The sequence below is a fragment of the Marmota monax genome, unplaced genomic scaffold (genome assembly GCF_021218885.2).
Source record: "Marmota monax isolate L192 unplaced genomic scaffold, Marmota_monax_Labrador192_F-V1.1 WCK01_AAM20220418_F8-fsc00055, whole genome shotgun sequence".
NCBI lineage: Eukaryota > Metazoa > Chordata > Mammalia > Rodentia > Sciuridae > Marmota > Marmota monax.
In genome coordinates, this window is record NW_026695205.1 from 11,112,974 (window position 1) to 11,135,158 (window position 22,185).

A 22,185-nucleotide genomic window follows, 5' to 3' on the forward strand; every position below is an offset into this window, starting at 1 on the left:
TAGGGCGGATACTGCTGGGATTAGGGCGGATCCTGATGCCTTGGGCGCCCACTACTTTGGAGTTCCAGTTGAGTTCTAGCAGGGTTCTGAGAGAATTGGCGGGCAGAGGCCGGTGGAGGCGTGTGTTCCCGGGAAGTGTGTGTAGAGTGCTGGTGAGAGTTCGGGAATAAAGGTTGCTGTCTGAACCTACAAGGCTGCGTGGTGGCTGGGTTATTTTGTGCCCAGCCAGACTGCGGCAAAAAAGCACATAAGCATGGTGGGGAGGGGGCACTGAACAGGTCACCAGATCTGCTTCACCAGAAACTGCAAGGCTCTCCCCCAACCTCAAACTCCAATTTCTGAAGATATTCCGAGGACCCCTCGGCCAACGGACATGCCACACAACAGAAGCACAGCCGGCCTCCTCAGACAGTGCAGTCGCCCCACAAGGCTTTGATAAGCATCCCACAGACCCCAATGACCTGCTGGCAGAGACGCTAACCCGGCAACCCATCAGATGGTGGCCTAGCTGCACCCCAGGTCCCCCAAGTTCTGTTGAGAACTACTTTCTATCAACCCTAGCACAGACGTATCAGAGTGGAGAAATAAAGGCCAGAACTGCTTCTTAACTTGGAGGGTCTGTGCTTTCATCAAAAAACAAAAGAAGAACGTTTTAAACAGCATCTCAGATCTTCACCAAAGCCTGGAAAACACGTGATCACGTATGATCTTGTTGATGAAGGGAAAATCATGCTCACCCAGACGGCACAACACAAACCACACATCGGCTCTGGCGCTTCTTCTCAAGGTCTCCTTCACTCAATAAGGACATGCCCTGTTCCCAGGAGCACTCAACTACCAGATCTTCCCACCCTTGTGAAGCTGCTTGGCACCCTCCCAGTTCCAGTCCCGGCCCAGGCTGGGGCCACGGCAAGCTGCCCTGAGCAGAGAGGGTTTCCTGCCAAACATCAGGGGTCTATCTTTCCCCAAGGTAGTGAAGGTAACGGTTTCCATTTGAAAGACCTACTGCTGTATTTGAGTTAAAGATCCAGTTCACATCAACAGCACTTAACAGAATGGAACAGGTGACAACCAGGTAAGAACTTGACAAGAACTGCTGAAGCACCCTTCAGCAGATTCTATAATGTTCAAAACAGACCGTCAGCCTTCGAGCATGCATGCTTACACCAGGCTCTGTGGTTAACAATACGCCAGCAACCCCGTCCAGGTCAAAGGACCGAGAGCAAGCACTCCCATGAAAAGGAGAGGGACAACCATCCACAGCCCCCGACAGATGAAGCAACCAGGTTTAAGCATCAAAAACTAGTATCAGGGGCTGGGATTGTGGCTCAGCGGTAGAGCACTCACCTAGCACGGGTGGGACCCGGGTTCAATTCTCAGCACCACATAAAAATAAAGGCATTGTGTTGTGTCCATCTACAAATATATATATATATATATATATATATATATATATATATATATTCCCTCTCTTTCTTTCTTTCTCTCTTTAAAAAAAAAAAAAAAAACAACTAGTATCAGAAGATGTAACTAAGCCGGGAGCTGGGAGGCACACCTATAATCCCAGCAGCTGGGGAGGCTAAGACAGGAGGATCGTAAGTTCAAAGCCAGCCTCAGCAACAGTGAGGCTCTAAGCAACTCAGTGAGATCCTATCTCTAAATAAAATACAAAATAGGACTGGAGATGGGGCTCAGGGATCAGGTGCCCCTGAGTTTAGTCCCAGCACCAGAAATTGCTGGTCATGAGAAACAGACTTAAGCAAACAGAGGTGGCAACAGGAAAGCATACTGAGTTAGCTGTTGAGACTCTTACAACTGAGATAAATGACAAAAGGCATCTCCTCCCACGAAGGAAGGATGCCCTGGCAAGATGAACGGCCAGCACGAAGGACCTATTTATAGGCCTTTGTGGACTTTGGTAAAGACTTTGGCTTTCACTGGGAGTAAAATGGGAAGGCACTGCAGGGTTTTAAAACAGGGCAGGTGCCAGGCATGGTGGTGCCTGTGATCCCAAGGACTCGGGAGGCTGAGCCAGGAGGATCTCAAGTTTGAGGCCAGCCTCTCAGCAACTTAGCAAGGCACTATCTCAAAATAAAGAGGGCTGGGGATGTGGCCCAGTTGTAGTGCCCCTGGATTCAATCCCCAGTAGCAAACTAGAAAACTAAAGAAAAATAAAACAGAGCAGGGATTTACCAACTTCCATCTTAACAGGTCCCTCTGACTGCTATGAGAGCAGAATGTACAGGGACAAGGGCAGCAGTGGAGAATGGCCTGAGGAACTGCAAGAGCCCATAGAGAGACGGAGGCCAGGATCAGGGTAGGACAACAGAGGCGGGCAGTGGGTAACTACGAGTAGGCTGACGGTAGGGCCGGCAAGAGTGGAGAGTGGTCAAGGGCCACTCCAAGGTTTGAGGCCTGAGCAACCAGGAGGCACTGTCATCAGCTGGTCAGAGGAGGCTGCAGGTCGCCATGTCCGAGGTGAGATCAGGGGTTCAACACTGGACACAGGGAGATTCTGACTGTGCGTGGGTTTGAGAACAAGGTCATTACCAGCCGGTTACTGAACAAACTGGAGAACATTCGGCCCTGCTTCTAGGCCACGTGTTAGCCTCAGGCTACAGTGAGGATCACAGTGGCTGGTCCCGAGAGCTCAGTCTTCAGAAGACCAACATGGAGGTGTGGGTGGGGAGGGTGCCTACAGCTAGGTCCCTTTGGGAGACTCCAGCAGACCAAAGGAGGCACCTGGTCAAGGCCAGGAAGACTTCCCAGGCAGCCAAACCAGGACACAGAAGGAAGCCTGGCCAGGCAGTGCTGGGCAGAAGAGGATCAGTGAGGCTGGGACTCCAGCACAGACCAGCGCCTGCAAAGGCCTGAACCTGAGAGGGAGCACTCAGGTCCTAGGGCCCAGAGGAAGCTGGCTGCTAGGTGGGTGTGCCACGTGGCAGGGATGCCAACCTTCCAGGACCTGCCAAAGTTGCTTCCAAGTGCCCAGCATCTCTGCAGCTTCCGACCAAAGAAGCAGTCAGCATGGGTGGGCAGTGGTGAGGGACCCACACAGAGCCCTCAAGGCTACGCACGGAGCTGTGACATCCTAAGGGCTGAAAGAGCCCTCTTCTAGCAGAATGTACAGACACCCAGTTAAGTGGGAAAGGAAGGCTGAACCCATGTTCCTGAGCCAAATGCCTTCACTTGAGGCATGTGAGGATTCCAAGGCAGCTGTGGCACGTGAGGTGGTACAGGAATCAACAAGTCCCCCCCCCCCCAGACCTGCAGCGCTCCTGAAAGGAGTCTTTCCCAAGACCACATGCAGGAGCGTCTCCTCTCCCATGTCCCTCAATCGACCAGGCTTCTTCTCTGTCCTACACAGGTAGCCCACCACTCCTCCAGGGAATGTGGCTCAGTGGTTAAGCACCCTGGGTTCAATCCTGGTACAAAAAAAAAAAAAAAAGAAATCTTGTCTTCTCCTTTTCCTTTTCATGTAAATCTTACAGTTACTTGTTCTTATGGTATTTTACTTTGGGAGGTAGGGGCTGCTGGGGATTGAACCCAGCCTCGCTACCTCCCATATAGCTGGGATCACAGGCCTACACTAACACATCCAGCATGATACTTCACTTAATGACAAGTTATAACTTGCTATTGTTTTACATAAAGTTGAAAGAAAATTAAAACATTAAAGCTACCAAATCATCCGATAAAAAGGTATTAGAAAATATTTCCAGTGTTAAGCAACTTTGTTGCCAAAAACTTTATACTTACCTCTAACCCAATAGAAACTGCACAAACTTGTAAACACATTTCTAACCAATTTTAAAATATTCCAAGTGAAGATTTTTACTGTTTAGAATCTACTACTGCAGTTTAAAATTTTTAACTAAGTTTACAAAAATAACTGATGGAGAACAAAAGAAAATTAAAGATTTCTAGCCTATTAACAAAGCCACTGCATAACTGGGAGATGGGAACGTGGTGACTTAGTGGCCATGCTACTGACCACTTTCTCTAATAGTCTCTCTTTCTGGAGTACCATTTTCAAATGTGACAGTCTCAAAGATTCAAGTCTAAGAAGACCCACAGCCAGCCTCACTTTATTACCAAAGTCAGTGTCACCAAAAATCATCCAGGACTCATCAAGTATTAAACAAGATTTTCAAAAATAAAACATGTTTTGATTACAAATATTTTAATAAGAACCCAAAAGTGTTATGCCATTAAAGGGATGTTTTTACACATTCATACACTGCTGGTGGTGCAGCCAATATGGAAAGCAGTAGAGATTCCTTGGAAAACTGAGAATGGAACCACCATTTGACCCAGTTATCCCACTCCTTGGTCTATACCCAAAGGACTTAAAAACAGCATACTACAGGGACACAGCCACATCAATGTTTATAGCAGCACAATTCACAATAGCTAAACTGTGGAGCCAACCTAGATGCCCTTCAGTGGATGAATGAATAAAGAAAATGTGGTATATATATATATATAAACGAAATATTACTCAGCAATAAGAGAATAAAATCATGGCATTTGCAGGTGAATGGAAGGAGTTGGAGAATATAATGCTAAGTGAAATTAGCCACTCCCCAAAAAACCAAATGCTGAATGTTTTCTAATATAAGAAGGCTGATTATAGTGGGGTTGGGAGGGGGAGCCTGGGAGGATTAGATGAAGTCTAGATAGAGCAAAGGGGAAGGAGGGAAAGGGAGGGAGCAGGGGGGTAGAAAAGACTGTGGAATGAGATGGACGTCATTACCCTAAGTACACGTATGAAGACATGAATGGTGTGACTATACTTTGTATACAACCAGAGATATGAAAAATTGTGCTCTATGTGTAATATGAATTGTAATGCATTCTGCTGTCACATATAACAAATCAGAATAAAAAATAAACAAAATTTTTCTAAAAAGAAATGTTTCCAGATGTCTCATTGTTAACCCTTTTATATTTCCTATTTTTGCATTTCATAATATATTTGGGCTATGCTTATATAATTCACATATGCATGAAACTTATGATGAAAGATCAAATGTTTCAATGATGTCAGTTTAAAAGACCCCTTATGTACATGCGAATCTAAGTACACTCAAGCCTTTTTTACTTGAGCCATGTTGAAAAGATGTCAAGACCTTAAACAGTCTCAATAGCACCATGGAGCTACTAGCGAAAAGGTCAGGACTTCAGCAATAGAATTCCCAAATGCAATCTGTCTGCACAGAACCTAAAAAAAAAAAAAAAAAACATGATTTGACAGAGAAATGGCATTAAGCAAAAGACCCAAACAAATCCTATATAGTGCGCTGGCGTCAGGTGGCCAGGCAGGGAGGGTCAGCACCAGAAAGCACACCTGGGCTAAGGTTCAGCTCAGTGGGAGAGCTCCTGGGCCCAAGCTCAGGGCTAGGGGTGGAGGACTTCAAAGACAAGGCAGAAAGGGACACAGCCAGAGGCAGGGCAGCAGGGGAGGAGCTCTCAGGGTTCTGTTGGGTGTGCACCGTGCAGCCTACTGCACCAGACAGAATGTCACAGAGCAAACAGCATATAGGGACATCCTTGGGCAGGGAAGGAGTGGCATGCCAAGCCCTGGAGTGGCTGGAATAGAGGAGTAGTGGGTGGCAGCAAGGCCAGGCCATACCAGGCCTTCATGGCCCACGATGCAATTCAGAGCACTGGAAAATACACGATCCCTGCCCAGAAAAACAGAGCAAGGACCACACCAGTTCCAGGGTTCTGGGAGCACCTGGCAGAGGGAGGACATGGAATAAGTCACCTGGCTGGGGGCTGCTGAGGCTCCACAGCAGGTGCAGAGCCAAGGTGACAGGGCCCATGGCACATTCTGAAGCACTCAGAGCAGATGCTGACTCACTGGCAAGCTGGCCAGAGTCGACAGCTCAGAGGGACTGCAACTCCCTGTGTGCCCTCCAGCTCAGAATGACAGACCATCTTCCCTACAGACACCTGAAGGGGAGTGAGTGGCCATGCTCAGGCAAGAGCTCACAACAGGCACATAGGAAAAACCTCCATGGCAGTGTAGCTCTATCACCAAGTCAAGGAAGCCTCCTGGCCACTGCAAAGGAAGAGAGAAACTTACGTTTTGTTTTGGGACGAGAGATTGAACCCAGAGGTACTTAGCCACTCAGCCACATCCCCAGCCCTTTTTATTTTGAGACATGGTCTTGCTAAATTGCTTAGGGCCTCACTCAATTATTGAGGCTGGCTTTGAACTTACAATTCTCCTGCCTCAGCCTCCAGAGTTGCTGGGGTCACAGGCGTGCAGCAAAAAGAAGTTCTTAAGGGAAAAAGTGGCCTGACAGGACAAACAGTTTAAGCAGTTCACAACCAGGAAACTCTTGGGACTGACACTTCCTCCAGTCACATTCACTCGTGATTTCCCCTCAATGGTCCCCAAACACCTGGACAGCATTCCAGAGTTTTTACATCTCCTAAACTCTGGTGGAGGCGGCAGCAACTAACAAGGCCAGAGCAAGACCAAGTGTGGCCCCTGGGGCAGCAGGAGAGAGAAAGGGAATGGCAGTGGAGGAAAGGGGTGGGGAAGGGGGGGGGAGCCAGCAAGGGTCAGCAAGGGTCAGCAAGGGCAGTCCAACAGATCTGGCTGCAGGGAAACAGCCTGGGCCACACGTGGGGACCACCGGAATCCGCAGGGCACTGCAGTCCCTGACCAGTACTCTGGGTAGCAGGGAGGTACCCACTGTTTCCAGAAAGGAGACCAGCCAAGGAAGACCTGGAGGCCAACCAGAAGGCTGCTATTAGCTGGTAAGGGAGAGTGACAGAGGACCAGGAGGATTCGACCTGATCACAGCTGGACAAACAGGCAGACATTTACATGGTTTGCTTTTCCCCTTCCAGTGTTCTTGCCACCTCCAGGCCCGTCCTTTAGGAGGAAAGATTAATAATTTTTTTTGATGGAGAGAGAATACAGTACTAGGGACTGTACCCACAGCCTTGCACAACTAGGCAAGCACTCTGCACACACTAGACAAGCACCACTGAGCTACATCCCAGCCCCTTTTATTTATTTATTAATTTATTTATTAAGGCACTAAGGATTGAATCTAGGGGTGCTCTACCACTGAGCTACATTCCCAGCCCTTTTTTATCTTATTATTTTGAGACAGGGTCTCACTAAGTTGCTGAAGGTCTCACTAAGTTGTGCAAGCCAGCCTTGAACTTGAAAATCCTTCTGCCTTAGCCCCTCAAGTTGCTGGAATCACAGGCATGTGCCACCATGCCAGGCATGTTTTTAACAAAAGGTCACAATTACTTTCTCAACCCACCACAATTATACATGACTGTTTAAACAATGACTGGCCATATCAGCCTACCAAAGTTTACTCTGAAGTTCTAATTCATCTTCATCTACAAAACAAACGGGAAAAAATGTGATACATGAACCTACAACCACCATTCTTGCCTTCTATGACCAAAATAATTTACTGAGATAAAATACTTGTACTCTGGGCAGCCACAACATTGAGACAAATGAGAGCCACACAGGAAAACACTTCCTCTCCCTCAAGAGAACTGTTTTTTTCGTATTAAGGAGGGGTTGAAGTGGGAGAAACACTCAAGATCTACAATGGCAGGCTACAGGGTACAAAGCAATCTGCATTTCCATTTCCAACCCAAATTAAATACCTGTGAAACCCAGCATTCATTAGTAGCTAATTCCAAGTAGCCACTCTTCAAGTTGACATCCAGATGCCTCCTCCCATCAGTCAAATCTTAAACCCAGCACTTCAGGGACAGGGCACACAAGTTTAGTCCCAGCTCTGTCACTGCCTGATTTCAAGGTTACTAACTCAGGCCTGGTTTTCCTCGCCTATCAGTGATGATGGTGCTCCCACAAGGCCCTGGATCTGATCACAGGCACAAAAAAAAAAAAGGTGATGAGACCAACTGTTGGACTCAGTTCTTTCTAGCTCTAAAATTGTGCTTTTCTGATGATGTGCTTTTCTTCCAAATTCCTTTAATCAGTTCACAGAGTATATAAGCTGCCTGTTTCCCACTCCTACTGCACCACCAGGCTCACCTTTGAGACTTCCAAAGGAGATGCAGCTTGCCAACACTGTCTGTCCAAAAGGAATAATAAAACCAAAATACAATTACAGCAAACTACAATATGGGACAAATCCAATTCACACTTGGATTTTTTTTAATAACAAGAAAAGCATAAAATCTTAAAAAGATGACCAACTATCATGGCCCAAATACACCAGATGCTTTGAGAACAGCAGGGAAATGGGGTCCTTGTGGAGTCCTTCACTCTCCTCCTGGTGCGCTCAGGGGCAGTCAGCCACTCCTGTGATAGCTCGCAGGCTCCCGCTCCTCACAGACTGCCAACTGGAGCAGGCGGCAGTGACTCAAGGGTGAGGATGGAGCTGTTTCACCTTTTAGGGCCTCAGATTTCACCTGTGGTTCTGCGTTTCTAGAGACTCACCAAGGTCACTGTCAGGGCTCCACTCATCTACAAGTTCAACCTCTTCTCCCCAGGACTTCAGGTTAATATGAAGACCCCAAAGATATCCCAGGCATCACAAGAAGCACTGGGAACAGTCACAAACAAAAAGGGCGGCGCAGGGCAGAAACAGGCGTCCCGGTGAACAACAGGTAAAGCTTCCAGTAGAGACTGGCATCGGGCTTTGCTTTGAGTTACTAGAAGTACTAGTACAAACACACGTGAACACTTACAAATCAAAGGAGCATTGGAGCAGAAGGCAGGCAGCACAAACTTCGGAGACCCGCACCCGGCCAATTCCTAGCCCTGGGCGCTAGGGACCCGACGAACTCCCCCGGTAGGAAGTTCCCAGCGCCCGCGCCGCTGCCCCTGCGCCCCAGTCCAGACCCGGAGCCAAACGCCAGCCAAAATGGAGGAGGAGCCGCCCGGAGCGGGCCTCGTGGCGCGCGCTCACGGCGCCAGCCGCCTTCCTGCTGCCCGCCTCGCCCGCGCAGGCTGCCCTCGCCCAGCCCGGGCTCGATACGTGGCAGGCTGCTGCCCGGCGGGAAGCCAGAAGCCACCCCGCAAAGACAGTAAGAGAGCAAAGAAAGACCCACTGGAGAGCTCCACCCTCTCCACCCGCAGGAACGTCCGGAGTAAGGCTGGGACGCCTCTCCTCGCCTAGCTACAAAACAAAGACAGCAGGCTCCAGGGAGGCAGACCAGTGACCCCTTTCCCCGATTCCAGGACGCGCACGCCCGCGCGAGCTGGGAGCCAGGAGAACTTTCCCTCGGAAGCCGACCGCTTCCGCCCTCTTTCGCCCCCAGTCGCGGCTGCAGGGCCGCTCCCGCACTCCTCCGGGGCTCGGCTGCACCGGGAGCCCTGCCGTACCGGTGGGCGCCCCACGCGGACACCGCGCGCCGCCGCGCCGCCTCGCAGCCCTGGGGCCCGAGCCCCACTCACTCCGCCCGGACGCGTTGGGCTGGCGGGGTCGCTTCTGGGAGCCCTGCCCGCAACACGGACCAGCCAGACAATAAGCCTCCGCTCCCTTTCCCCTCCCCCGGTAGACCCCGGCCACGAGGCACTGCCGCGGGAGGAGGGCGTGCGCCTGGCGCCAGCCCGCGGTGCTGGCCGGGTGCCCTTGCTCCCGGAGGGCCGAGCCTGTGCGGGGCCGCGGAGCCCAGCGCGGCCGGGAGCGCAGGGCGGGCCACGAGGTGGCCACGGAGGCGGACGTGTGTGCGGCCCGCGCGCGGTACCTTGCCGCTGGCCGTGCCGCCGCTGACTCCGATCAGGAAGGGCTCGCCGCCGCTGGGCTGCTGGTGGCTCTGCAGGGTCTGCTCACTGTCCCCGGCCATGGCTCGAGCCGAGGAGCCGCCACTCGCCTGGAGCGCGGTGGGCTGCTTCCAGGAGCTGCCGCGCGCCTCCCTCTGCCCGCAGCGGCGGCGGCGGCGGCGTCTACATCCCGGGCCCGGGTCAGCGTGATGCCGCTGCTCCAATCGGGCGGGCGGCGCGCTGCGATTCGCCCGGGCCAAGGCTGCGAGGCGGAGGCCCAGCGCGCGCCCCGCCCGCCGCCCGAGGCCGAGGTGTGAGCCCAGCGCTCCGGGGCACAGAGCCGGGTCCCCGGCGCCCTCCCGTGGACCCGCGGGAAAGGAGGGCTGTGCCGGGTGCCGTGTAGGTGCCGGCCACCTCTTTAAAAGGGTAAAAAGCGAGGAGGGACCTAAAGGCAGATCAAGTAAGGGAGGGAATGCCCGGGACTGAGACGCAACATCAGAACCAGTCGGGAAGATGACGTTGAAACAGTTAATGCCATTTGCCCATCATCCGCTAAGATATTTTGTTTAAAGAAAACTGGATTCCCCTCTCCCATTTGCCCGAAATAGTGTGCCAGCCGCAGCTCTAGACATCTCCTGTCCTCCCGCACTCCCAGAGCGGCCTGATTTGAGAGGCTTGTCTGGAGAGTACCCTTCCTGGGACCTCAGCCCCCAGTAGTGAGGTTCCCTAGTTAGGTTCCTGAGGACACTAAAAGGGCAGTGCCGCCTTGGGTACTTAAGCCCACTGAACTTGAAGATGACGGCCGGCCCAGCTAGTGACTAAGAGCAGCCCCGGCCTCAGGAACCAGCTTTCTGGGTTCACACCCAGGTCCAGGGCCAGTCATTCTCCTGCTGTGCCTCAGCGTTCTCATGCGTCCAGTGGACATAATGTGGATCCCATTCTGGGATGTTTGTGAGGTTTTAAATGAATAATCATATGTGAAGTTCTTAGAAAGAACTACGCTTGAAGAAAAAAGGCTCCTGAGGGGCTGGGGAGGGAAGTTTTGAGTTACTAGAAGTACTAGTACAAACACACCTGCACACACCTGGGAACCATAGGGCTTCATGAGGAACCTCCAGTCTCTGCCTCTCTGAATGTAGGACTAAGTCACTAGTGGGTGTTTTGTTTTGTTTTGATACTGGATATTGAACCCAGGGCTTTACAACCGTGCTACCTCCCCAGTCCTTTTTATTTTTAATTTTGAGACAAGCGCTTGCTAAATTGCTCAGGCTGGCCTCAAACTTGTAATCCTGCCGCCTCAGCCTTAAGAGTCTTTGGGATTACAGGTGTGCATCGCCATGCCTGGCAATTTGTTCTCTTTCAAAATATAGTAAATAGGCTTAAATTGAAAATTATTTTGAAAAATAATTATTAAACAAGATTAATAGTAGCCAAGAACATGGAATTCTTTTCACTTTTGAGATACTTTATGTAACCATCAGTACCAAACACAGAAGCAGTTCAGACAGGATGGGGAGATCGGCTGTTGGGTACCCAGAGACAGACACTTGAGAGAGATTTACTGGAGGTCATCTTACCAAATAGCTATGGAGTGGATTAGATCTGACTGGCCATGAAGTCTGCCTCTTCTGCAGAAAAGAGACTTAACAGTCTTCAAGGACTTTTGCAGAACACTTTATAACCCAACATGAGGCCATTAGAATTCTTAATTTTAGAACTCAGGGCTAAAGGTCAGCATGGGGACACTGGGGTGCAGAGTGGAGGAAGAAGAGGACAGGAGGGTGCCATGTCCTCCATGGACTGCCTTCCCTGTCATTTCTGTAGCTTTTTTCCCATAATATTTCATCATACAATTTTCAAACATACTTGAGAGATTTTGTCATAAACACTGAAATTCCCTGCCACGGAGTCTCTAAATAGCATGGTACTAGACCTGCTGTGTCACGTAACTGCTGATCTGCCCACCTTCCATGCATTGAGATGGTACTGTAGTATTTCCTTCCCTTTGTTTCGTTTGGCTTACTCCAACTGGCTTAAACATTCCCTGTCTTTTGTTGTTGCCACCATGTCCCCAATACCTAGAACAGTTTCTGCCATCTAATAGGGTCTCAATAAATATTTGCTGAATGAGTCAAGAGACACCATATCTCATTTCCACATGCTAAGGCCAAGTGAGAAGCAGTCAGGGTGAGACTGGTGAATGAATGAATGAATCAACAAATACATAGGAGGGAAGAATGCACCAAGAAGCAAACATCCTCCCATCATTTTGAAAGCAAAGGTGGCGGTCCCTTGACTGCAATCGTGTGGTTACAAACTCTCATTTCCGAATATTTTGTTTTTCTGACTGCTAAGGTTTGGATGTGGTTCATCCCCACCAAAGCTCACCTTGAAATTTAATTGCCAGTGTGAGTGTCCCAAGATCTTGGGATCTTAGGAAGGAAGTGCTTAGGTCATGGGGCTCTACCTTCAAAAGGGATAGACGCAGCTCCTACAGGGTGGGCCAGTTATGGGGCTGTGGGGAGAGGATTCAGCCTTCCTATGCTCTCTGACACAGGTGTTGCTCTTCCACCTACACCTGCTCTCAATCTCAGCACACTCCCACCACGTGGTGCCATGCCTCCACCACATCTGTGGCAGCCTGGGGTGAAGCCCTGCCAGAAGCCCAGCAGGTGCAAGGGCATGCTCTGGGACGCTGTCACTGCGGTGCTTTGGCATTCCACAGTAACTGTCTACAACGAGTTCTAGTGTGCCTCTTACCTAGTGGAGCTTACTGATAACTGAGCTAACTCACCGTGCTTCTCCGAACCTATAATAACATGAGTTAATACCACAAAAGTGATCTAAAAGCGATCAGAAGCTTTCTGCATGAAGGTAAGATCTACTCAGCAGAGGACAGTCAGTGCAGTGTGCTCCCTTTCCCTTCTTTCCCTTCTCTGCCCCATCCCTAGGGTGGCTTGCGCACATAGAGAAGTTACTGTCAGTTTAAATTGTTAAGAGCACTCTCATCACAGTGACCTCAACAAGGACTTCTGCATCTCTGCTCTCTACAAAGCAAGGCAAGCTGCCCACACTGTTCCCGTGCTGTGTCATCTTCTCTCGGGAGCCTGGTCACCAAACCCTATTGCTGGAGATGCTCCAGTCACATGGAGCCTCCTGTAGCAATCACACTGCAGGTTCTCAAGTGGCTTCATGCTGTGCTCCTTCCCCTCCCACCAAGAAAAGGATAGTTTTAATAAAATCCAGAGCTGCAACACATTCAGAGAACTACATCCTTTTGGTACCTGTGACTTTTCTTTATATGCTGATTCTGTCCTGATCCAGTCAGGCCTAGTAACACTGGAGCTGGGTCGGCATGAGAGTGCAACTCAGCTGCAGCCAAGGACAGTAAACCAGGCACTGCGGGCTGACTCGGTGTACCCCTCCTCCCTCACAGCCCTGCCTCCAGCGAGCTGACCAGTTCCCTATTGGCTTCTCTTCGCAGACTTCATCGCTCACTTCCCGGTACTGCCCCTCTAGCTTCTTTCTGCCTTCCATCAATCAGCAGTTGCTTTGACAGGCCATCAGTACTCTCCTTAAAAAGATGACCATATGATACCAGAGCTACTTGAACACCCAGCTCTGCGACCTACATCAATCAGGTTCTCAGATGCTGTTAGGCAGCACAATCATAGCGCAGGGTCAGAGAGGCAGAAACCGCGGCTGCGCTGGAAACCGCACATGCTTGGGCTCCACCCCGGAAGTAGTGAGTCAGGACACCTGGGGGTGGGGCAGAGCGCTCCAGTCGGGCCCATCGAAGTTTGAGAACCACTGAAGGGGTGCAAAGAAGGACAGCTGCATTCTCAATGCCAAGATTCAGGTCCTTGCTTTGTTACTACTTTGTAGCCCTTGATAAGTTAATTTCCATAAAGCTTCTCTTCAACTGTTAAATGATGCCTGGCTGGTAGGAAGTTTGGGGAAATGTGACTGTCCCTCCATGCAGCCTGTCAGCAGCAGGTGCCTCTCCATTATCACACAAGTCCCACTGAGGGGTCAAAGTAAGACGACCTAAAAGGCATTTTCTAATAAAAATTGAAAGGAAATGTCCTGTAGGGCAAGGTGGTGCTTGCTGTAGTCCCAGGTACTAACATGAGGATTCCTTTAGTCCAGGAGGTAAAGACCAGCCCCATCTCCTGTCACACACACACACACACACACACACCACATCTGCATGTTTTTAAAAAGATAATGTTCAACCACAGTAAATGTTTGAGAGAATGTTTAACCTGACTTAAATATTTTTTAAATATTTATTTTTTGGTTGTAGTTGGACACAATACCTTTATTTTGTTTATTTTTATGTGGTGTTGAGGATCAAACCCAGGGCCTCCCACATGCTAGGCTAGCCCCAGCCCCTGCCCCACCTGATTTAAATATTATGCAATACACACATGCAAACCTCACTAGTATACAACTTCAAAGCTTTGATATATCAGCTTAAAAAGCAAAAAAAAAAAAAAAAAAAAAAGAGCAGGTCACAGCGGCACTCACCTATAATCCCAACAACTAGGGAGACTGAGGAAGGATCGCAAATTCAGAGCCAGCCTCGGCAATTTAGACAGTGTCTCAAAATTAAAAAACGAAAAGCTCTTGGAAATGAAGTGCTTGTTAACGAAAAGCAGTGGTGGAGCACTTATCTGGCACCTGGGAGAGACTGAGTTCAATCCTCAGCACCACATAAAAATAAATAAATAAAGAAAGTATTGTGTCCAACTCCAACTAAAAAAATAATAATAAAATTTTAAAAAGGGGTGGGGTGGGGATGTAGTTCAGTGGTGAAGCACCCCGGGATTCAGTCCCCAGTGCTGAAAAAAACAGAAAACAGAAACTGGGCATGATGGCACATGCCTATAATCCCAGCTACCCAAGAGGCTGAGGCAGTGTCACCTGCAGTCTGGCCCAGGGGTCCTGCCTGGATCCTGGATGGCTTGCCTGTGTCAGAAATAAGAACAAGTTGGAAAAAGGAAAAATGAACTTTATGCAGTTTGACCAAACTGGGAGAATTCAGTTTGCTTCTCCCCACTGGCCCCACAGAAGCAAGTGTCACACATAGGTAGATTCAGTTGCCCTGTTAAGACAGGGCAGGGGCTATCTCTGCTCACTTCCTGGGCACCTGGCCATGGGGCCTTAGCCCTTCAGTGTTTCTCAGCAGGAGGAGTCTGTTCGAAGTGGGGAGGAGGGGCAGATTCAGTCTGTTTCAGCAGGAGGATCCAAGTTCAACTTATTAGCAAGAATCTGTCTCAAAACCGTTAATAAAGGGGCTGGGGATATAGCTCAGTTGATAGAGCGCTTGCCTTTCATGCACAAGGCCCTGGGTTCAATCCTCAGCACCACCAAAGGAAAGAAAAAAAGTCAATAAAAAGGCTATACTGTGGAGCCTTTGCCTAGATGTACCAGGTTCCAGCCAGGGCAAAAAACAGAAAGCCCAGAACAGGCAGATCTACAGATGCAGAAGCCATCAGTGGCTGCCCACAGTCAGGGGTAGAGGCTAGGGGCAGATAGGAAGTGACTATTAATGGATCCAGAATTTTTGTATTTTATTTTTTAGTACCACTCTGAGTCACATCCCAAGACCTTTCTGATTTTTTATTTTGAGAAAGGGACTCACTAGGTCGCTTACAGCCTTGCTAAATTGCTAAGGCTGGCTTCAAACCTGCAATCCTCCTGCCTCAGCCTCCTAAGTGACTGGGATTACAGGCATATGCCACCACACCCAGCTCAGAATTTCTTTTAGGGGTGAAGGAAATATTCAAAAAGTGATTATTGCGAAGGTCATGCAACTTTGAATATAGTAAAAACCACTGAATTGCACAACTTAAATTCATGAATTGTATGGCCTATCATTTATATCTCAATAAAACTGCTTTAAAAATGGTTGTCAACCAGCAGACTAGGAAGGGAAAGAGATATTTAGGAATTGGGAAGAGAAATGGGCAAAAGCACAGAGAAATTTTTGAGCCTTAAAAAAGCAATATCAGATGGGGCTGGGTTGTGGCTCGGGGGTAGCACTCTCACCTAGCATGCGTAAGGCAGTGGGTTTGATCCTCAACACCACATAAAAATAAAATAAAAAGGTGGGGCTGGGGATGTGGCTCAAGCGGTAACGTGCTCGCCTGGCATGCGCTGGGTTCGATCCTCAGCACCACATAAAAATAAAATAAAGATGTTGTGTTCATCGAAAACTAAAATATAAATTTTAAAAAATTCTCTCTGTCTTTAAAAAAATAAAGTAAAATAAAAAGGTATTGTGTCCACCTACAACTAAAAAATAAATGTTTTTTAAAAAGCAATATCAGAGAACTTTGTAACCTAAAAAACACTATGCAAAGTCAAGTTGCTAAATTCAATACACATTCTCCCTCAAAAAAGATGGTGGATATCAAGAGCCCTAAGTTACCTATAATTCCAGTGACTTGAGAGATTGAGGCAGAAGGATCACAAATTTGAAGCTAGCCTCAGCAACTAAGCAAGATCCTGTCTCATAAAAAAGGACAGAATTGCAGCTTAGTGGTAGAATGCCCCTGGGTTCAATCCCAGTACCAAATAAATACACAAGGGCTGGGAGATAGCTCAGAGGTAGCGATACTACCCCACCCAGCACGGGTGAGGCCCTGGGTTTGATCCCAGTACTGAAAAACAAAAACAAACAAATAGCAACAAGCAAAACTTAGTACAGAGGATTTATAGGTGACTTTGGGTTTGGAGGTGTGTACTGGAGATGAACCCAGGGGTGTTCCACCACTGAGCTATGCCTCCCAGTCCTTTTTTATTTTGAGACAGGGTCACCTTGACCTTATGATTCTTCTGCTGGGAGTACAGGTGTGGGAGGATAGGTTTGGTTTGTTCGCTTATGTTAGGCAAGTGCCCTACCACTGAGCTACATCCCCAATCCCAGAATTTGTAGTTTAATTTAAAGATTTTCTGATTTTTCTTTCTCCTTCTCAAACCAGGATGCACTTTCTAATGTGACTCTGTGAAAACAGGCTGAGATAAAGCCAAGAGTTAGTTGCCCTGCCAGCTGCCAGGGCCCTGGCCAGCTCACCATACCCTGGCATCATCCTGTTAGTGGGTCCTATCCCAGACCCCTGCAGGCCTCGGCTCTTCCCCTGTCCACAGACCAAATCACTGCTGTCTCACTTTTCTGTATGACTTCTTTCCCTTCCCCAAGTAGTCCGGGGTCACCCTACAAATTATCTACTTCTCCTTCCTCCCTTCCTGGGGCTGGTATTCTTTCTATCACACCAGAAGAACGCACCCTAGCTGGGACCCGAGCCTGGGACTGGCATGAGACAAGGGAGATAGATGCCTCAGATGCAAAGAGCAGGGGGGCGGCGGCTCTCAGACGGAGGAGTGAGAGCAACCCTAGCAAAGGAGTGCCTCTTCCAATGCCCTGCCCTGGGCACCTCCGCCTTGCCCTGGACCCGGCCTGGTGGCTGCCAACAGAGGAAAGCGAGATGGCACAGCTGAAGGTACCCCGCCCCCTCGGGGTGTGGTTACCTTTAGTCCACTGGTTTGTCCAGAGACCAGTGGCCAAGCGTGGCAGGTTAGACTGGGATGATGGGTTGAGGTGACTGCAGGTGTTGGAGGCCAAATGGGGCTAGCAGAATCAGGAGACTGGCTTTTGCTCACATTTATGGTGTGCTGCTGAAGTCATTGGGAGGCTGCAGTTCCCTCCTTCCTCGCTTGCCTCTTTCCTTTCTTGAGACAGGCATCTCATTATTTGCCCAGGCTGCTCTTGAACTCCTGGACTCTAGCAGTCTTCTCACTTCAGCCTCCAAGTAGTTGGGACCACAGAGAAGCACCACCACTCCTTACCAGCCAGGTCGCCCCAGTCAGTTCTGCTCTGTAATGAAATCTCAGCTGTTCTTATGACAAGGAGGCCTGGGTTTTCTAGTGTAGAAATTCACGTTTGGGAAATATTTTCAGTAGGACACACTTTGAGAAACTAGCAAGAGCAACAGGCCTCCAGGAAAGTTCGTGAGCTGCACACCTAACAGATGGGACTGGAGACCTAGGACTGCAGGCACGGGGGCTGGCGCAGCAGCTGTCCTTGCAGGACAGCAGAAGGGGCTGATCCAGCCGCTGGAGTCCTCGCCCTAACCAGGTTGTAGGATCTTCAATTGGTCAAGTCTTCAGAGCTGGAGAAATGAGAAGATACCAGGAAAAAATTAAGTGTGTGTATATATCCAGGTCTAGAGAAATATTTATATCTTTGTCTTTCTTTTTTTTTCCCTTTGGTACTGAGATTGAACCCAGGGTCACTCAACCACTGAGTCACATCCCAGCCCTTTTTTCATTTCAAGACAAGGTCTCATTAAGTTGCTTAGGGCCTTGCTAAGTTGCTGAGGCTGGCTTTGAACTTGCAATCCTCCTGCTTCAGCCTCCTGAGCCGCTGGGATTACAGGTATGCTCCACTGCACCTGGCTTTTATTTTTTATTTTAAGACAAGATTTCAGTAAGTTGCTTAGGACCTCACTAAGTTTCTTAGGGCCTCACTAAATTGCTGAGGCTGGCCTTGAATTTATGATCCTTCTGCCTCAGCCTCCCAAGTTGCTGGGATTAAGGTGTGTGCAGACACACCCAGATCCTTCCAATCTTTTGCTCTGCTATTGGGGGCCCCACCTTCCCAGAGACTTCAATGACCCCACACCCTTCCTTCCCTGCCCTTGGCTCTGGGGGAAGAGAATCCCCACCAGATTTCTTAGGGTTGCTGATACCTCTGTCACCTACTCATTCACAGTGACCTTGGCAAGCTGCCTCCTGGAGGCTTTGGGAGGAACAAGGTTCTCCAGAGTGTCTCCTTCTGACCTTACATTAGATATCTTCCTGGGGCATTTATCAGGGGCAAGTTGGTGTTACCCCCTCCAAGAGCTAGCCATACTGTTTCCTCCTTGTCCTCCTTCTTCTATTGGTACAGGGACAAAAACCCAGGGGTGCTCAACCTCTAAGCTATATCCCCAGTCTGTTTTACTTTTTATTTTGAGATAGCCTCATTTAAGATGTCAAGGCTGGCCTTGACCTTGGGACCCTCCTGCCTCAGGCTGGGCATTGCTGGCTTGTGCATCCAAGCCCTGCTTAGCCATTATTTTTTTCAGACTTCCAAAAGCCTGGCAGCAAGTTGTCCCCATTCTCTGGAGTTTTGGGTAGGGTATTAAAGCTTTTGTCCTGAGAAGATGCTCTCGATTGGTGACTTCTTCCTTAGCCAGTCTTCCAATCTGGCAACTTTATTGAGTACCCTTAGATGCTGATCCCAAGCACACTTCTCTGACTCTTGCTAAGTCTATCTTGCAACTCAAAGTATTCAGTATTTATTTCTGTCTTATCAGGCTGGTAGCCAGGAGAGGAGGTGGGACAGATGGCAAGTTTGGAGAAGGGCACCTCTGCCAGCACAGCAGAAGTTATAGCCCTTATTAGGAGAGATGGGCCACCTCTGAAACCCCAGGGAGAGCCAGGGACAATGTTGCCAAAGGCATCCATCCTGACACCCCACCATATTTCAGGACTCCAGGTGTCCATCACCAACACACCCTTGTTCACCGAAGTCCCTGTGGTTGGACAATGCAGACAACTGTGGACAAGGGACTGTGGATCTAGACCAGCAACCAGGTCTTCAGCCTACTGTTCAAAAACACTTTTTGTAGCTCCCATTGAGATTCCCCAAATCTCATACTTGGCCACTCACTAATCGATCGTTAACAGCCCTCAGTCTTGCAGTAACCTTCTGTAAAGTATCACTACAGCTCAGCTGCAACCAGCCAACTTCACTCTCTATAAACATTTCTCCTTCATATTCCTGAAAGGCCTGAAATTTCACACCTGCCTCTTCCTCAGCATCTCCTCCAGCGGTGACCTTTCCCCAGGTCAGCATTAATGGAATCTTTAGCAATTAGCCTACCACCCTGTGCCATGCCCCACTTCCAACTGGAGACAGCATCCTCTTCATCTGCCAGGCAAGAGGCAAGGCCAACTATTGTGTTTTTTGGACACTCCTGCTGCCTTGTATTAGTCTGGGTCCTCTAAGAAGCTGATGCCAAGATGGAATTAAACACACACGATTTTATCAGGGGAAAAATCTGCAAGAGGAAACAGTAAGGGAGCTAGGGAAACCAGCAGACTGCAGCACAAGCCTGACCTGAGGGAGGGTCAGAGAAAAACAGGTGGGGTAGATGCACCCTAGATGACTGTGCAGACTGAGAAGGTCTGAACAAGTCAAAGCGTTGGCCACCATGCTATGCCAGTGGCACACACTGTAATCCCAGAGACGGGGAGGCTGAGGGAGGAACATAGCAAGGTCCAGGTCAGCCTGGGCACCTTAGTGAGGCCCTGTCCCTAATTTAAAAATAATTAAATAAAAAGAGACAGCCGCTGAAACAAGGATGCACTCGAGCTGGAGAGCCTGAGGAGGACCCGACATCCCATCACTTGTCATCATTTCCTGAGCCTCTGCATGATCCTCACCTCTCTCAAACTCTACCGCCTCGTCTGGACCTTGGTGAGAGCTGCAACTTCTCCCTAGGACCCTCTCCTCAACCGGTCGTCCACTCCATGCCAGGAAAAGCCTGCCTTGGTTCCAGACTTGGTTACCGTGGTCTAAGCTGGAAGACAGTGAAGACACTACACATTACTGGGATGTGATGAACTCTCTTCGGTTGAACAAATCCTGGCAGAATTTTAAGGTCAGGGCTCTGGAATGTCACCCTGACAAGCATCCTGAAAACTCCAAAGCTGTGGAGACTTTCCAGAAACTGCAGAAGGCAAAAGAGATTCTGACCAATGAAGAGAGTCTAGCCCGCTATGACCATTGGCGAAGGAGCAGATATCGATGCCATTCCGTCAGTGGGAAACTTTGACTCAGTGAAAATGTCAATGCATTGGGCTGTCAAAGGTAAAAAAGACCTGATGCTGGAAGAATCTGAGCAGACTCATATCAGCAAGACTAAAAATGAAGAATGGAATGAGCAAAGAGAAATAAAGAAAGAAGAACTGGGTTCAACCAAAGAGAAAATAAAGCAAAAAGCACCGAGTCCCTGGAGAAGTCAATCTCCCCACAAAATCCAGAGTCTCCAAGTCTTTCAGATGTAAACTCTTGGCACCTTCGTTTCTGCTGGTCGGGGGATGCTCCCTTGGAACTCCTGAGGAAGTTCAGAAACTATGAAATGTGAAATGCCCTTGCTCCACAGAAGAGGGAGAGCAGGATGTTGCCTGCACTGCCAACATGCAGTCTTCATTCACATTTTAACAATGTCATGTTTATGAATCACTTAGGACTGACTGATTCCTCCATCTTTGAACCCAGTTTCACAATGTGTTTTGTTATTGTTGTTGTTTGTGTGTTTTTTGGTGCAGGTGACTGAACCCATGGTCTAGGGGACTGAACCCACTCTTTAGCACTGTGTTATATCCCCAGATACAAAATGTATTAAGTGAGAAATTTTTAGAAGACTAATTTATTTCAAAATTTGAATAAATTAAGGCTCTTAGATCCAAGTAGGTTGTATTATTATGTGTTCTCCTATTGATACTATTTATAGAATTCTATTTGTAAATCAATGTTAGTATTTAAATATTTCATTGATATACCATGATCTCTATTAATCTGGATGAGAAAAAATGTTTTCTCTTTTTTGGGGGTGGTACCAGGGATTTAACTCAGGAGCACTCAACCACTGAGCCACATCCCCAGACCTCTTTTGTATTTTATTTAGAGACAGGATCTCACTGAGTTGCTTAGTGCCTCGCTTTTTGCTGAGGCTGCCTTTGAACTCGCGATTCTCCTGTCTCAGCCTCCTGAGTCAATGGGATCACTGGCATGTGTCACTGTGCCCGGCTGTTTTCTGACTCTTGACTTATAAAACATGAAATGTGAAATTACTTGTCTAAACTCCATGGAGTGAAATAAATAATTTCCACAAAGTTCCTAGATGCATTCACCATTCAACTCTATTTAAAAAATAATCTGATAGAAAGGACACTAGCAGAGTAGAGGAAGGGACCAGGAGAAGAGAGGAAGGGAGGGAAAGGGGACATTCTAGGGAATGATATTAGCCAAATTACACTGTTATATTGTGTAAATATGTAACAACAAATCCCACTATTATGCATAATTATACCAGTAAAAATATGGAAAACAAATAAAAGCAATTAGCAAAGGGACAGTTCAAGAGAAAGAGAGAGAGAGAGAGAGAGCCACTGGGTTTAATCCCCAGAACCAGGAAAAAAAAAAAAACTGTTGACATGACAATCATTAGAGCATATATCTTCCAGTAATGAGCCTGCCTTGGTATTCTTGCACCCAGGCACCTGCTTCCCTGGCAGGAAGCAAAGGCCCCAGCTGATCTCAGAGCACAATTAGCTGGGTTCTTTGTCAGTTGTGCTCCTGGAGGTGAAAGCGCTGGAGGCACTTTCTGGCCAGCACATGC

General features: G+C 48.6%; 1 protein-coding gene and 1 pseudogene across 1 annotated transcript in view; one reads left to right on the plus strand and one right to left on the minus strand.

Moving 5' to 3' along the window:
• Uck2 (uridine-cytidine kinase 2) overlaps window positions 1–9,906 on the minus strand; it is a 55,922-nt gene extending 46,016 nt beyond the window's left edge. Inside the window, exon 1 of the mRNA XM_046430117.2 lies at window positions 9,712–9,906. Coding sequence (XP_046286073.1) covers window positions 9,712–9,810 — 99 coding nt within the window. The 5' untranslated portion in view covers window positions 9,811–9,906. The remainder of the gene's footprint in view (window positions 1–9,711) is intronic.
• On the plus strand, window positions 9,809–21,598 carry LOC124083384 (dnaJ homolog subfamily C member 12-like; annotated as a pseudogene).
• The last annotated feature ends 587 nt before the right edge of the window (window positions 21,599–22,185 follow it).